A 15,536-nucleotide genomic window follows, 5' to 3' on the forward strand; every position below is an offset into this window, starting at 1 on the left:
GCACATTCTCTTTAAGGCCAGAGTTTTCCACAGGCCTCTGAATGCAAATGCCAAATACTTTGTCATGTTTTTCTCTTAGCCTATATCTCACTGCAGCCAGGGTTTGGAACGAGGCACATAATATAACAACAAACCAGAGACCTGGCACACATGGGGCTCCTCACTGGCTTTCCTCATGCATATGGTTTATTTTTCCCTGCTGTGTCAATCCTTATAGGGCTTTACCACTACATCTGCCTCCTGGGAGTCTGCTGTTTCAACTGTTAGAGGGAAGGTGCAGAGGAAAGAAGAAGGATACATTTAATCCTTTCTACTCTTTTCAAGTTAGACGTCTCATCTCCACACCAATAATTAAACAGATTAATTAAACAGATAAGCCTCTGCAGCAGGAAGCCCTCTCTAAGGATAAATATTGAACAGCTACAGGCTTTGAACTGTGGCACATAACAGAGTTCTGATTATTCCAGATCAAACGTCCTGTACGGTAACCGTCTTTGGGCCAATGTTACTCCATCGATGCCTTGTGCTCCTCTGCAAGCACAGATATGGACAGTATTTCTTCCCCAAAGGTGACAAGGAATAGAAGACAAAAGGCAGCAGGGAGCATGGAGATTACAATGGGTCTTGCTGGCTTTTGTTATTTTCTTTACCAAAGCATGTGATTTATGGTTTACTATTCGTGATGTAGGAAGGAATTTAAAAACAAACTGCGAAACTTTGGCTGATTTTGAGAATTCTAGTCTGAATAGAATCCACAACAACACGCACACGGTAGCCAGGGGAATCCAGACACGCTTGACAAGCAGTGGGCAACGCTGCAGGATGGGGAAGGGATGCAGGACCCCATTCTTGAATATTGCTTTTCAGAGAAAGGTGAGGACTGCTTCAGTCGTGTGAAAGCTGTGCACACTCAGGAATGCATATTTACAAACATGGGCACACCAACAATGCCAGGAAGGACAGGCAAATATTTTGATTGTTGGCTTGCATGTCCTTTCTCTAGCTGTTATAAAGTATACATAAAAAGAAAGATCCACAGCTATTTCCATATGGAAAGATCACAAGATCAGTCTTTAAGCCAGAAAATCGAGTCCTGACATAACTGCTGTGAACAGCGCTCTTTAGCAGTGACTTTTCTTTAGGGCTCACTGGATGTAAATGTGAGGATGGCCACGTCACATCTCACTGCAAGGAAAGAGCCCACCTTCTTTTCCAGCTCCTCTGCTATATTAGGATGTCCAGAATCAGTTTGATACAACTTTCACTATTTCAGGAATAAAGGGAAAGTCAGCAAGAATATTAAAACAGGTATTTGGACAACTTCTCTGGAGGTGGACAAAAACAGTATTTGGAGAATCTTTTCTTTCCCCCCATCTAGATCATACCAGGTAATGGCAGCTTTTCAGGGTCACTCAAGCTCTCCTTTTCCCTTCTTTAACCTGAAGAGACTAGAACAAATGTATCTTATCTTCTCTCTTTAAAATGCCATATAATATCCTTCCATAGTGCTGACAACATCACTGTTACTCTCCAGCAGTTCCAAGACACGGTGCATCACCACTTCAGCCAGAGAGGGGTGGTAGCTCTGCCGAACACAACTCAGGACATGAAGGAAATGGCAGCCTTTTTCAGCATCTGCAGAAAAAAATGGAAATGCAGCCAGACACAGAGGAGAGACTTCAGTGTAACTGCCTCTTTTGAACTATTATAATCCAAATTAGTCATGAAAAAACCCACAGCTGTTGGAGAGGAAGAACACCCTAGGCACTACAGCAGAGGTGCATGTATTCAGAGGGAAGAGACCCAGCCTGTGCCTACAGATCTCCAATTATCAACTGTTCCCACTGACTTTTCCGGGAGGTGTCAGGGCTGTAACACTAGTAATGCAGATGAAAGAGAATCAGTCTTGCAAACTACAGGGCTCATTCAGTACAACCTGATGACGAGGTTAACTCAAGGGTACCTCCACTGTCCACCTATGCAAGCTGCCCAGTTTCTGCAACCGCACAAGTAACCAAATGAAAATTCTTCCGCTCATACCCAACATCAAAACCGGCTAGAACAGAAGGAAGGTCAGTGGCCAGGACCTGTAACTGCTTGCCCAATACTGGCATCTTGTGGAAAAACTGCTATAGTGCAACTTCCATTCACCTAGCAATGCAATCCCACCCCTGCACTTCACACTACTCAGGCAATTAGAGCACTAGAAAGTCACAGAACTTCAGTACCAAATTTTATCTCCTTTTAAGAGAAATGAGCCCTGAAAATGTACAAGAGAACAGAAATGTAAAAATAATCCCCTTTCCTAGAGGGCAAGCCAGAGACAAAGGTCCTTTTAATGGCTGCAGTACTGCATGCAGCTTCTGTGTGTCTGCTCCAGCAGGGGGATTGGACTAGATGATCCTTTGAGGTCCCTTCCAATCCCTGACATTCTGTGATTCTGTGTGGTGGAGCCACCATCTGAAGCCCAGCTGTCCCACTCAACATTGCTCCCAACAGACCCTGCAAACACATTTAATCATCAGTGCTGCAGGCTCCCAGTCTCCTCAAGTACTGAAATCTCCACAAGAGATTTCTTATTCCTCCATGGCTACCAATGGAAAACTAGCGTGAACGAGACACATCAGCACAAACTACTTTCCTCCTCCTCAGACCTCAGCTCACATAACGCAAGATAAGTTTGATAACGGTACTTGAGAAATTTCTACGGGCCAGGGAGATCCCTGAATTTTGTTGTTGCTGTGTTTGGTTTTATTTCTGCCAATCTCTACTCTAGAATCAGATGAGTCCCAGAACTTCCTTAGAAGTTGCTGAGAAAAGTCACTGGTAGATAGAAGACAACACTGAGCACTGATAAATACACAGTTCAGCCTATTGGGCTGTGATTCAGGCAAAGATATTTCTTTAGAAATCAGTGATTCAGCATGATGCAAGACCTTTGTGGCTGGTAGCCAAAAATGCGTCCACCACCCTCAGATGGACAAGTGCAGAGAACAATGCCTCTACCTGGTCATAGTGACTGCTGTTGCAAACAAAGTGTGTAGCTGCATCTTGCATTAGTCACAGGTTTGTCATAACAAGGTCAAAGTGCCCATCCCTGATCTACAGTAACTTAGGTTAAGTCTTGGTGAATTAGATTAGTGACTCAGGTGTTACCCAACAGTACAATACGTAATTTACTCATAGATGCTGGTAGAAAATGTCATTTTGGGGTATCTGCAGGTGGGTACAATCATTAAGTAACCCAGAAACACTCCTAGTCTACGACCCAGCTTTGGGGGAATACACTCCTTGAGTGATGCTGTCCTCTTTCATTGACATACTGGGCTGTAGCTTTTGTCTACCAGCTGAGGTAAGCCAGGCTGTGATTAACTGCCTTGTCTGACTACCAATATCAGAGAAGACAGAGTTATAGAACAACTACCATTTGCCCACTGTGGACATCTCACACAGGGTTCATTCTGATATATCAAATTTAACTTCAAGAGGTTCTGTTGGTTTTTTTTTTCTCTCTCTACTATTAGCCTCATCTGAGCCTAAAACCAGAGCAAATGTGTTGAAAAAAAGAGGGGGGAAAAAAAAAAAAAGAAACAAATCTGTACTAACTACCATTTTGCAGGTCATTCTGGAGTCAAAATGTACTGTTATCCTTTTCTGGCTGTCTTAAGCCTCTAGCCAGACCCACAGCGGCCTTGCATGAAGGCATTTAAGATCAGGCTACTTAGAGTTACAGTTGAAGCCAAGGACTAGGATTGCCATGCAAGCATATTATAGATCAGGATTTGTGGAGCTCTGACTAGGCACACTGAGGATTTATTTATTTGTACAACAGTTCCGGGCAGCTGGGTTGGGCCTGAGAATGTGTCACAACTAAAGCATTGGGGTGAGGCATTGCCTTGAGAACTGTCAGAGAAGTAACTTATTGGAGAGAAGAGTTTGGTTTATCATAAGTGACTCTTCATGTCATGGAAGATTAATATTATTCGTGAAGAAAAATGAGTAGAAATTTCTTGCAACAAACAAAAGCCCTTGAGGTATTACTATGTTCTTACTTTCTCACTACAAGCCTGCTCCCTAGTCAGGGCCAAGTGGGTGGCTAAGATCGCCGTCCCACCAGCAGAGGGGGTCCGGCAGTTACACTGAGCCCTGCTCCTGCATCATGCAGTGACAGTAGAATATCCGCAGTGCCCTGTTGGTTTTGATTGAAGCTTCTTGGCTTTCCTTCTCAAAATCTTCTATTACTAGTGACCAGGACATTGAAATTGTCCGTCTGAAAACTAGCAGAGAAAGAGACACTGACCTGGAAATTGTCCTCTTTACAACAGGAAACTAAGTAGGTGGAAAGCTTCAAGGAGAAGAAGAGGCTCTGTAAAGCAGTTGCTATTTTTAGCCTGCTCAGTATGGGAAACATGGCTTTGAGGAATCAGGACTCGTTAAAGTCTTTTCTGTAAGTGATCTATGAGTTTCTTTCTGTTGTTGACTCTTCCTGACTAGAAGAGATAACCTCCCAACCTCTCATGGAGCACAAAGAGTACTTTACCAGTGTGATAGTGCACAAGACAGGAGTTAAACACCAGGCAGTCACTCAGTGCCCTGTGTCAACTCTATACAGGTTGTGGCCTTTATACTGGCACAGTTATTAAAAAAACCACCACCATCACCACCAACAAAAAAGGGGTTCCCAGGAGAGCTAGCTGATGGATAAAATGAGCAGAGGAATGATTTGACTCTTACGGAGATGTTTGTATTTGTTAATTGGATAAAAGACACTATAACAATGTGATATGATAACTTGTGGCACTGAAACAATCTCAGGCAAGTGAGCCCATCTTCACCTGCCTGCCCAGTAATGTCTACTCCCTCCATCCCCCAAAGATACAGAACTTTTACCTGCACCTACAAACCTTGTCTACAGTTGTACCGCTGCTTAAGGTAGCCAGTTGAAAACTCAAAAATAATACCACCTCACTGAGCCTTTTTTCACTGCAGGATAACCATCATATGCCAGGTCCTACAAGCACTACTGCAGTTATGACAGTATAAGGATACAAACAATTTTAGATTAAATGCCTTATGTTCTAGTCAGTCATTTAATCTATACTGAAGTCCATTCTACCGCACAAATAGCTGCACTCCTGCAGCAAGTGATCCCTGCTGACACACTCTGCCCAAGGAATTGAAAGAAACTCTGTAGCAATGTACCTGTGTAATTAGCAGACATTGGAGTCAAGCACAGGCTATCACTATGGCAATAAGACACAACAGACTTGAGGGACAGGGATAACTCAGAAGCCACACAAGGTACATTATCTGAAAAGAAGTGAATTTTGTTAAGACTGAAATCCCTACCTGCAAAGAACAACCACCTGAGTTTAAAATCGACAGAGAATATCCTATTGACTTAAGTAAGTTTTATTGTTGACTTTATATGGAGGCAGGGATTCCACCTTTCTGTACAGTCACTTTTGTGTCAACTCCCCTGCAGAAACTGAACTAGCAAGATTTGCTACTTATTCAGAGTGCAAAGCAACAGCTGCTAGGTGCTGACCTAACTTCATTACATTTGGTTCCTCCCAAAATCTAAGTATTCCCAAAAGATATAGATCTAAGATAACAGCTGCTTATTTCAGATCTGAGAGGTTTGCTTCCTGCTGGGCACACCTGCTCTTTCTCTCTCCATGCTCACAGGAAGCTGTTCTTGCACTCCCACTTCTAGCTATACTGATTAGCTACACCAGCAACTTAGCTCTGAGTTCAAGGGTAAGGACAAGAAGCATAGCTAAGCCAGCAGCAGGAGGAGATATTGCCATCAATATATCAGCACCAGCTCATCAGAGCCCTGATAACACGGCTACTTACGCCTGGGTTTTCGACAGTCATCTTTAATCACCTCAAGGGTCACTTTAAGCAGCTCCTTATCATGGTCAGTCACCTGGAGAAAACAGAAGAAACTGGCAATTTAAGGCAGTCTATTTCACAATAGATGGCACGACTGTTGAAAAGCAATCCAAGGCCATGATGTATTCAAACTAACAGTCATAACTACAGTCTGCATTATATACTGCCTCTGAGATTAATAATGAATGTTAAATCTTCAGTTATTATTTTTAATACCATTAGCAGCATCCATGAGTTAGGTGAAGAACATGATATACTAGAATTCGACTCAAAGGAGGGCAACTGACTCATTAGAACACCAAGTTTCAACCCTCTTCGATAGAGAGAACTGTCCCAGGTTCCAGGCTTCAGTGTGCTCAGCTGTGTCAGCACACAGCTTGGCAACCCAGCGAACACAGACTGTGCCTGGAACAGCAGCAGTGCTTCAATCTGGTGCTGAGTTACAAAAAGAACACTCAGTGGGTGATACAGAGGTAAAAGCAACAGTGAAGTAAGCTGCAGATAAGATTTTTGAGTAAACAGGCAGCACCTGAATGTCCAGCTTCTCTTTCTGAAATATTTCTACTATTTCTGAAACATTTCTACTGTTTCTACTGAATATTAAAGTCATATCCCTGAACTTGTTTGCAATCACAGCTCAGTTCCTTACATGGTATAAGTCCTTGGAGCTACTAGGTTTCTGGAAAATCACCCCTTTTTCTTGTAGCATCCTTATTGCTTCCTTAAAAACACTGTGAATCCTTTTGGAACTGCAGCTGCTTTTTGACTTCACCTGGAGGGGAAGAAAGGAATGAAGCAGATGGTGAGAAATCTCAGTTTGCTCACAACTAAAGTTATCAGCAAAAGCTTCAGATGCTTTCAAGAGCAAGAGGACTTCAGGTGATTTTGTTACATAATTTTCTTCATTTAGCAATTCACAAATTATATCTGTCATGTATGAACTAAACAACATCCCCAAGCTTTAAAAAAACTAACCAACCAAACACCAGAAGCTTGTGCTATTCTTAAGGCACCACAACCTCCTAACTGCCTTCTTTGTATTTAGCAATATTGGATTATGCACCGAGAGCTCTGTTTTGGAACAGGCTTGTGATGCTCACAGGGCATTTGACTGTTTAGCTCATAAAGCTTTGCTCATAATCAGAGTTTTCCTGGTAATAAGGGCAGGAAGATAGAGAGATCAGGGCCTTGTAAAGTGATATTCAGGAAAAATCCAAGCGCTGGGGATTGGATTCCCATCTCCTGATTTGAAACTGAGGCAGTATCCAACAAAGAGGAAGAAACTAGCAAGAACAGTATGTGTTTCTTGTCCTCTTAGTTTTCAAATTTTTTACGCACATTCTGGTCATGCTTTCAAGAATTTCTCCACAGCCTAATGAAATGAAAAGATAATGAGCATGCAAGAAATTAAGAAAGGTATATGAGATAAGGGAACAATTCAGTTTTGAGGGCAGGTGGGAAACAAGTCTCTTGTGAAAGGAGAACAATGTGCCTGGAAGTCTATAACCAAGGAGATTATTTAGAACAAAGAGTTCTGTGTTTGGGACACATTTAACAGAGTAGGAAAGAAGAGGATAAAAAGAAAAAATCCAGGAAAAGCAGTGTTTGTTTGGAAGTAGAGCAGAGCTAAGACAGTGGAATGACAGCTAGAGAAGTGGAAGGAAATAAAGAATCAGTTGTGGTGAGAAGAAAGTATGGACAGATAAGAGCAAGACCATGACTTACTCTTCTCCATCTCTATCTGTCCTACTACGTCCTTCAACCTCCCATTTACCTACACAGATTGCTTCAATTCCCCAATTGTTGTTTCCTCATCTGTGGGAACACACTGTGCTCCCTGTGGTTTTCTTTGAGAACAGACCTAAACTGCTTCCCACAAACCAACATGTGATAACTAGAACCACACCAGAGCAACCAAAGCAAGATTTGCCAAGCCATTTCTTCAGCTATCACTGTAAATGCTCCCATCCTGTCCTGAAGAAAAGTATCAGACTTCACAGATTAGGAAATCACTCACCAGATGCACTCACAGAAGCTTTGGGAGTGAAACAGGCAACCACCATGTACCAGGATGAATTCACATGAATATGTGAACCAGACACCATATCAGCAATGGAAGAATACCTTTTCACAAAACATTTATCTGGTCCATTTGCAAGCCTCAAGTGAAACTCCGACTGCTTCTACACCTGGAAGCTGACATGCCTAACTGGGAACAGTTCAGAGATCCAACAGGGGTATTAGTGTTAGCGTGCGTCGCAAGTTTCTCCATCCCCTTCCTCCAGCTAATCCTCAGTATTTCAACAGGCCATAATCACATCTCTCTCTGTCCCACAAAAACTTTTTCCTTTCAAATACACAGTCAAAAATAATTGCCTAATAGTTCAAGATAATTAACATAGAACAATGGCTATTATTCTCAGTTCAGTTGTCTCCTTCTTTTCCAGACTGAAGGACTTCAGTGCCTGAACGTTTGCCTGTCTCCCTGTCCACCACAGCTGTATCAGTTTGGATAATGACACTGCTTCTAACTACAAACCTGACCATACATCTGGACACCATTCCAGTCACAGCATTAATACCACGATCATATTTCTCTTCATAGTGCCTCTTCTGATGAATTAAAGAAACAAACATAAAACATAGCAGGAAGGGTTAAGTGAAGAGTGAATATTTTCTCATGGAAAAGCACATTCTCCTAGCCATATGTAAAATGAAGAGACTTTGCCTCTCACTCAAAGGCAGTAATAAATCCTTAAGAATCTAAGAAACTGCTAGCAAAGCAACCACCTCAAGACTCTGATCAATTTTTAATGTGAAAGCAAACATTTGGGGAGAAAAAGATAAAAATATCTCCAAAGAAGCACTATAATTATTCAGTTTGGCTTTAACACTGAGATCCCGTCAGAAAAGGGAGATAATTAAAAACAGACTCTGTGTGAACTGAAACACAGCTCAGCCTGGATGATGGATACTGAAACAGAAACGCCAAGACTGCAAGTGCCCTTTTCAGAGGCTTTAATACTGGCCTGAAATGACAGGAAAAGTTTGGGTTTTCTTCCTAGTGTGCGCTAGAACATGCTCCCTCCTCTGCATCCCTCCAACTAAAGCAACAACTGAGGAGTTTCTTTGTGAACACAATTTAAAATTACTTAATCTGTTCTTTTGATCCACCCAGAATATCTCCAGCATCTCATCCTGCAAATTCATAAGTCAATAGTACTTTTTCCCAATACTTTATCACTTTCTTTTAGGCCAAACCAGGCCCTCATTTCCTTTGGACTTGGATCCCCCCTCAGAGCCAATGTGCACCTAAGCTTGTTAGATCTACAGGAGAACTAACCTGGGGCTATACATGGGAAGAATAAATCTAGGACTATGAAATCCTATGTGATTTCACATCCCTGCTTTTATTTCAGGAGGAGATTGAAAGATGCTTGCATGTCAACAGTTATAAAGATGTATTGTAGCTGCTAATGTAGTCCCTTCTGAGTCACAGCTTATTCACCATCGCTTTACTGTTACAAAGCTTTTCATCTGAGAAACACAGATATTAAGTAGTTTAACTGCTGATCCAAAGCACCAGCAAGATTTGAATCTGGATTTTGAATTTGCTTCTCACAATGTTCACACCTCGTTTTGCAAAGTGCTCTCCTTTGGCACGCCTTAGTTTCAGGGTGCACAATTCCAGGTTCCCTGAAGAGCTGACAACAGGGGTTCCCTCCTCTCCCAAATCAGGTCCTTTACAAATAAATGAAGCTGTACATCCAAACACAGGAACACCCAAAAAATCATTCACTACTTTTGCAAAAAACATTTCCCCCCCAACAAAGGGAGAGAAGCAGCTATGAAATAACTATTCTACCATCACTACCATCCTTCCTTAGGCCAGCCAAGTACTTTGTACCAAAGCCAACAGAAGGATCCACATCTCCAGAATTAAGCTGGTATTTTAATCAATATATTCCATCTGATGGGTCTCACACAGCTTAGTGGGCTGGTGCTGTGCAACCAGTTATTCTCAGATCTTTAAAACAATACAAACTCTCTGTACAATCAATAATAGGCCAAAGAATGAAGCGGTACAGGAATGAGTCGGTCTGTTCAAAATGCTGAAAGTATGTAACCTTTGGCTCATTATGAATCACAACACACCCTGATGGTGTTCCAAGTTTCCTGGTATAACCACACACGTGATTCTACTCGTGGAATTGCCCTTTGCAATTTCTCGGGCAACGTTTAATCCTTGGCTTAGACAGGTGATAATTTTAGTAATAGTGATTCTGGACATGTCAGTCCCAAAGTCCTATAATAAGCTTTGCAATATACATATTTAAAGTAGCAGTGAAGCTTCCTCAAGAGGTAGGAAGACAAGCACATAGCATCAAGAATGTATAATGCACTATTTTATACCTACAGTACAATATACAGGGTATATACAGTAAGTATGAACAACACAAACTCTTTGCTTTAATAATCAAATCAAGAGAAGCACAAACAGCAGAGTCTGGAAAACACAACCCAAGTTACACGTCCAAGTCAGTGACATACACAAACTGGAATGGTAGCACTAAAATAGCACACATTATGGGTTATGCATGGAAGAAGTGCTTAAAAATGGTTAATCAAGACTGACTGGTTGCAAGTCATATTTAATCCAGTTGAGACACTGGATAAATCAAGTTCACATGTGATTTTCTTTAAGAAAATGAATGAAAGGCTTGTCCATTTGACAAACATAATTGCCTAAGTCCAGCCAGTACACCCTTTAGGTTCTCTAAGCACAATATTACTTTTTCTGGTTTTTTTTGCTTGTATTCTTCCTTGTGGTACCCGCACCTCCAGTCTCCAAAGTAATTTGTTTTAAGGGATAAGAGGAAGGCTACAGCTTAGGGATAGAGGGGGCTCTGGTTATGTGAAATAAACCTCTACTGGTTTTAAAAATCATAACAGATGTAAATTTGTAATTATTTTTAGAAACACCAAGCCTTCCAATTCTCTGACCTATCCTCTGTAGACTATAAAATTAAATGTTCCCTAGTACATGTCTAAGCAGAGGATTTGAGCTCTCAAATCAAACATGATTTGAGTTCTGCCATGTGCATCTGCTAAGGGGGAAATTTATTCTGGAGAGACAGAAGTCTGCACTGCTGGGGAGCCATTAGGGCTGGAACTAGGTGTTGTAGGGCATGTATGGGATGTGGTCAGGGCTCAGGTACAGTAATGCTGAAGAAGAACACAGAGATGCTGCCTACCTCAAGCTATGCCAGCTACCTCCTTCCATCTTCACCTCTCTGCTCTGCTCCACTGCCAGCAACTCCATAGCAGCTCATCACCTCCCTGGAGAAAATATTCCACAGGGACATACCCTCCCACTATGAGGAACACTGTGTAAGTACTTTAAAAGTTGGGAAAGAGATTAAGAGGGTGCACCACATCTCCTAGAATCACAGGGAAAGGAAGAGAGAGGCAAGAAAAGAGTTTAACAGCAACTGTGCTCTAGAACACCAGAATCAGTGCAAAAAAATAAAGTTACACATCCATATAGCTCATCCTTTCGCATTCAGGAAAAGTGCAAGAAGTAAACAAGTGTGTATATTATGGTGTGGCCTAATAAGTTTGGTCCACTCATCTAGCTCCTGCCTTGCCAAATAGGCACGAAATAGCATCGTTCCACATTAGCAGCACCCTTTACCCTTTTGGTTTGAGGGCAATGCAAAACAGAAGACTACAGAGGGGAAAAGAAAGGAAGTGGGACAGAAATCAGATCTATTACACTTATTTTTGTGGATCAAACTGGTTACTTGACCCTTTGCCAATTATAAGAAGTGACACCTTCAGACAGAGGAGAGGAATAACGAAATGCATTTCCAGAGCATTACTAGGTGCTCCTCTTAAGGCATTCAGGTCACTTGAGAACTGCAGGTTCTTTCTTACGCAAAGATATATAAGCCTCTTTGCAAGGAATTAATACCAAAGGGCAATAGGGAGAACTGCAATTTCTAAATAAGCATCTGTGTGCCCAAATTCCTGGGACATACACTCACACCCTTGCATCAGGGTCAAGAGCAACTGTTAATTATTATGATAGCTCCTCATGACTGCTAACAACACTGATGCTACATTGTTTTCGTTACTTTGGCTTTTTTGGTTAGTGGTGGGTTGGTTTGTTTTGTGCCTTTCTATGTTTCTTCTGCACCAGTTCCTACTTTAAATGGCTTTGCAAGTTATTCATCTTGATCTTCCTATAAATACTGTATTATTACAGTATTAAAGGAAGTAGAGGTCATTGTGACTAATATAACTTTTAATACTGTTCCAGCTAGTTTAGAAAAAATACCCTGTCCCATGTTGGATATCCTAGTATCAAACCTTTCTGTTAAAAATGAGTGTAGCTCCTGTTATTGTTTATTCCATGCTTGCTTTAAAGCTAACAACAAAAATGCCTTTAATAAAAGAAACAGCCATCAGAAGCAGTTCAATGAGGCTGACAAGAATAGAGATACTTTTCATTACTGTTTTACCTCATCCACAAGGGACTGTTTTTTGTGGTTTTGGTCTTTTTTAAGAATTAAACAAACATCAGATGTTAACATAACATAGCACTTAACTTTACAGTGCATATCAGTATCAGGCAGTGAAAATGACTGCCACAGATTTATTTCTCTGCAGAAAACAAAAAAGTAAACAAGTGAGTCACAAGCTCTAGTTTAAGTTTCAGTTGCCATTGGTAACATGGTAACAACTGTAACTCTGGTACTTTTGCAGAAATTTACCACTTTATACCAGTTGAGAATCTAGTTTGTAATTTATCCAAACAACACAAGAGTAATATAAAACCATTTTACAAAATGTATTTTGTTCTATTTCCATTCTGCAGTTGATCAAGAGCATACCATCTCACTGGAAAGTTTCTTAACAGCTACATGCAACTGCATGTAAACTTATTTCAATTAAATCCTACCTTGTGATACTTTCAGTCATGGCCTTTCACAACTAGGGATTTCCAACAAGAGAGACATGTAGCAGGGAGCACTGCTCATCCACTCATTATAATCTCCTTTTGAAAGCTATACCTCTATTAATATATTGAGCTTCAAATAGGAAACAAGACAAAGACTTTGTGCCCCCTTCTTCTGATCAAATTCAGGATCTCAAACATCTGTCTCAAACAGCCTGAGCACATTAAAAGGATCTCCTTTTCTGATACTGCAGCTGTTTAGAGATCTACATAAGTTAGTGCCTGTTGCAGTCTGTAAGGTTACTCAGCCCTAATACAAGATTACCCTTAACAACAGAATTTTCTCATACGACTTTCTTCAGTCCAGTTTTGTATGTTTTCAAGTGACAAAGTTTCCTCAAGCTCTGTAAATAACTCATACATAAAGCTAAAACACTTGAGTTTTTTTGAATCCTCTGAAGGCACCATCCTCTGAGCTGGTGGTTTGAAAAAAAAAAAAAAAAACAAAACAAAACAACCCAAAAAGTGGTATTAATTCCCCACACTGAAAACTTGAAACACTTACATTCACTCACCTCCTGACAGCTGGGACTGGGTGCACACACACCAGCCAGTGACACCAGAGCATCAATTGTTTCCAGCTCCTGTTGGTAAAACGTCTGAATTTTGTTTTCTAATAGAAAGCCTTTCACTTTCTCATGCAGCACATTGATTGAGAAATTCTGACCCTCCAGACCACTAAAACAATACACAAAATATGTCAAAAAGCAAGAAATATACTACTAAAATTTTTCAGAACAATTACCTAAAGTTAGCTTGCTAGACTGGTTTTAAAAGATCAAAAGGTATTTTACTGCCCTTAAAGAATATGAACTTAAACCCTTAATTAAAACACTCTCTTTTTACATGCAATAAACATCCAACTGTTCCTCTTCAATCATATGCTGTAATAATATTGTGATTTTAAGATCTGCAGTATCTGAAACCACACTACATGCATCAGCCCTCTCAATAAACATGCAGCTACCCTTAAACTGAGTACAGGAATGGGTGTTTGACTCAGGTTACTGAGGTTATGTATTTGTGATTTGATGATGATAAGAGCTGCAGAAGTTGAGAGCATTTTCATGGAATAGCTCCTTATCCTTACACATAAAACAAAATCAGGCAAGGATGCTCCTCCATCTAATCTGTTAACCTCACCCCAAAATCTTGCTCCAAACCCCAGCCTTCTTTACTAGATACAAGAGGTCTACAGACAGTACTTTACTACCTTCCTAATATTCACTTTGGTTCAGCATTATATTTGTTTTCTCAGATTAGGGACAGGTATCTCACCTATATGGATCATCAACTATTTGGGAGAAAAGCAGGCTACTACTGTATGCGTGTGCGGAGTCTAAATCAGTCAGGCCCTGTTCTAGCTTTCTCCACTGTTATTACAGCAACAAATAAACAACAATAAAATCCCACACTTTGCCCCACAGCCAGTCTGGATGCTGCATTTACCTCTGTCCCTCCTCGGGGCCTTGGAAAGGTTTATCGTAAACTTCCCTATAGAGACAGGGGAGCTCCAGCATTCTTGAAATCTGAACATCACACACAGGATCATCCACTTTATCTGAGGCAGCAAAAAGAAGACACGTATTTGGCCAGGACTGCCACACCAACCTTTCAAGCAAGCACAGCCGAGGCAGCACAACAGAGCTTTACATGCCCGTGTTAAATTGGTAAGTTTTGTTCGCTGTTGTTTTTATAACGAGAAAACCACAATGGCCACTCCTGCTTTTACAGTTTACAAGGATGTAAACGACCTGTTGTGGGGCACTGCAGATTATGCTTTCATCTGACAACTTATTTAACTGGAATTTATGATCTATTTTTACTTTGAGCAGTCTTTATCCATTAGATGAAATTAACACATAATAAGAAGCTTTATTTGGGCCAAAGTGAAAGCAATTCAGACGCTATTTGCATTACATGGCTCTCCTCTAATGACACAATGCTATTATTACCAGGCCTTGAATGGGTTATATATTCACAAATCTTCAGTCTGGAAAGGAGGGTTGAATTCCCTCTCAGATTTTAGCTAGAGCTGAAAAATCTACAGATTTTTTATCTGAGCTATGCAGGGTTTTTAAAAGATGGGTTTCCCTCCACCAAATAAATCATTTCAGTATTGTCTCTGAAAGATTTCTCTGGGGAAAACCAACTCTTACACAATAGCAGAGACACAGAGAAGTTATGCAACTGGAGGCTCCAAGGGTGTAAACAGTGGACTGCAGAACCCCGCTGCCCAAAGAACTGTCAGATACAGAGGCAGCACCAGCAGATCTGTGCTGGAGTGACTGAAGATGAAGAACAGTTCTCAGTCATTCTGCAGAGCCAGAGAGTTTAGGAGAACCTGGGCTTCCGTGGTACAATGTGCCCATATGATGCTGCCTGCCCATGGAATGGACTATAAAGGCCTGCAGCAAACAGCAACCATTTCTCCAAAGCAGCTAACGCTCTTGATGAAGTGTGACACAAAAAGGACACCAACTCCCTTCCCATGGGCTTTGGCTGTTCTACTTCAACACAAAGAAAATTGAAGAGCAAGTCACTCTCACAGATACCCAACCACAGTATCTGCACAGCATTCCTGTATGCATGCTAGTCATCTTTTAGAGATTTTCCA

General features: G+C 41.1%; 1 protein-coding gene across 1 annotated transcript in view; it reads right to left on the reverse strand.

The window, feature by feature from the left end:
- Positions 1-1,477: 1,477 nt before the first annotated feature.
- STN1 (STN1 subunit of CST complex) overlaps positions 1,478-15,536 on the reverse strand; it is a 26,171-nt gene continuing 12,112 nt past the window's right edge. Inside the window, 5 exon segments of the mRNA XM_029086619.1 lie at positions 1,478-1,635; positions 5,860-5,932; positions 6,548-6,718; positions 13,465-13,597; positions 14,345-14,480. Coding sequence (XP_028942452.1) covers positions 1,478-1,635; positions 5,860-5,932; positions 6,548-6,718; positions 13,465-13,597; positions 14,345-14,480 — 671 coding nt within the window.

The sequence above is a fragment of the Antrostomus carolinensis genome, unplaced genomic scaffold (genome assembly GCF_000700745.2).
Source record: "Antrostomus carolinensis isolate BGI_N321 unplaced genomic scaffold, ASM70074v2 scaffold22238, whole genome shotgun sequence".
Classification (NCBI taxonomy): domain Eukaryota; kingdom Metazoa; phylum Chordata; class Aves; order Caprimulgiformes; family Caprimulgidae; genus Antrostomus; species Antrostomus carolinensis.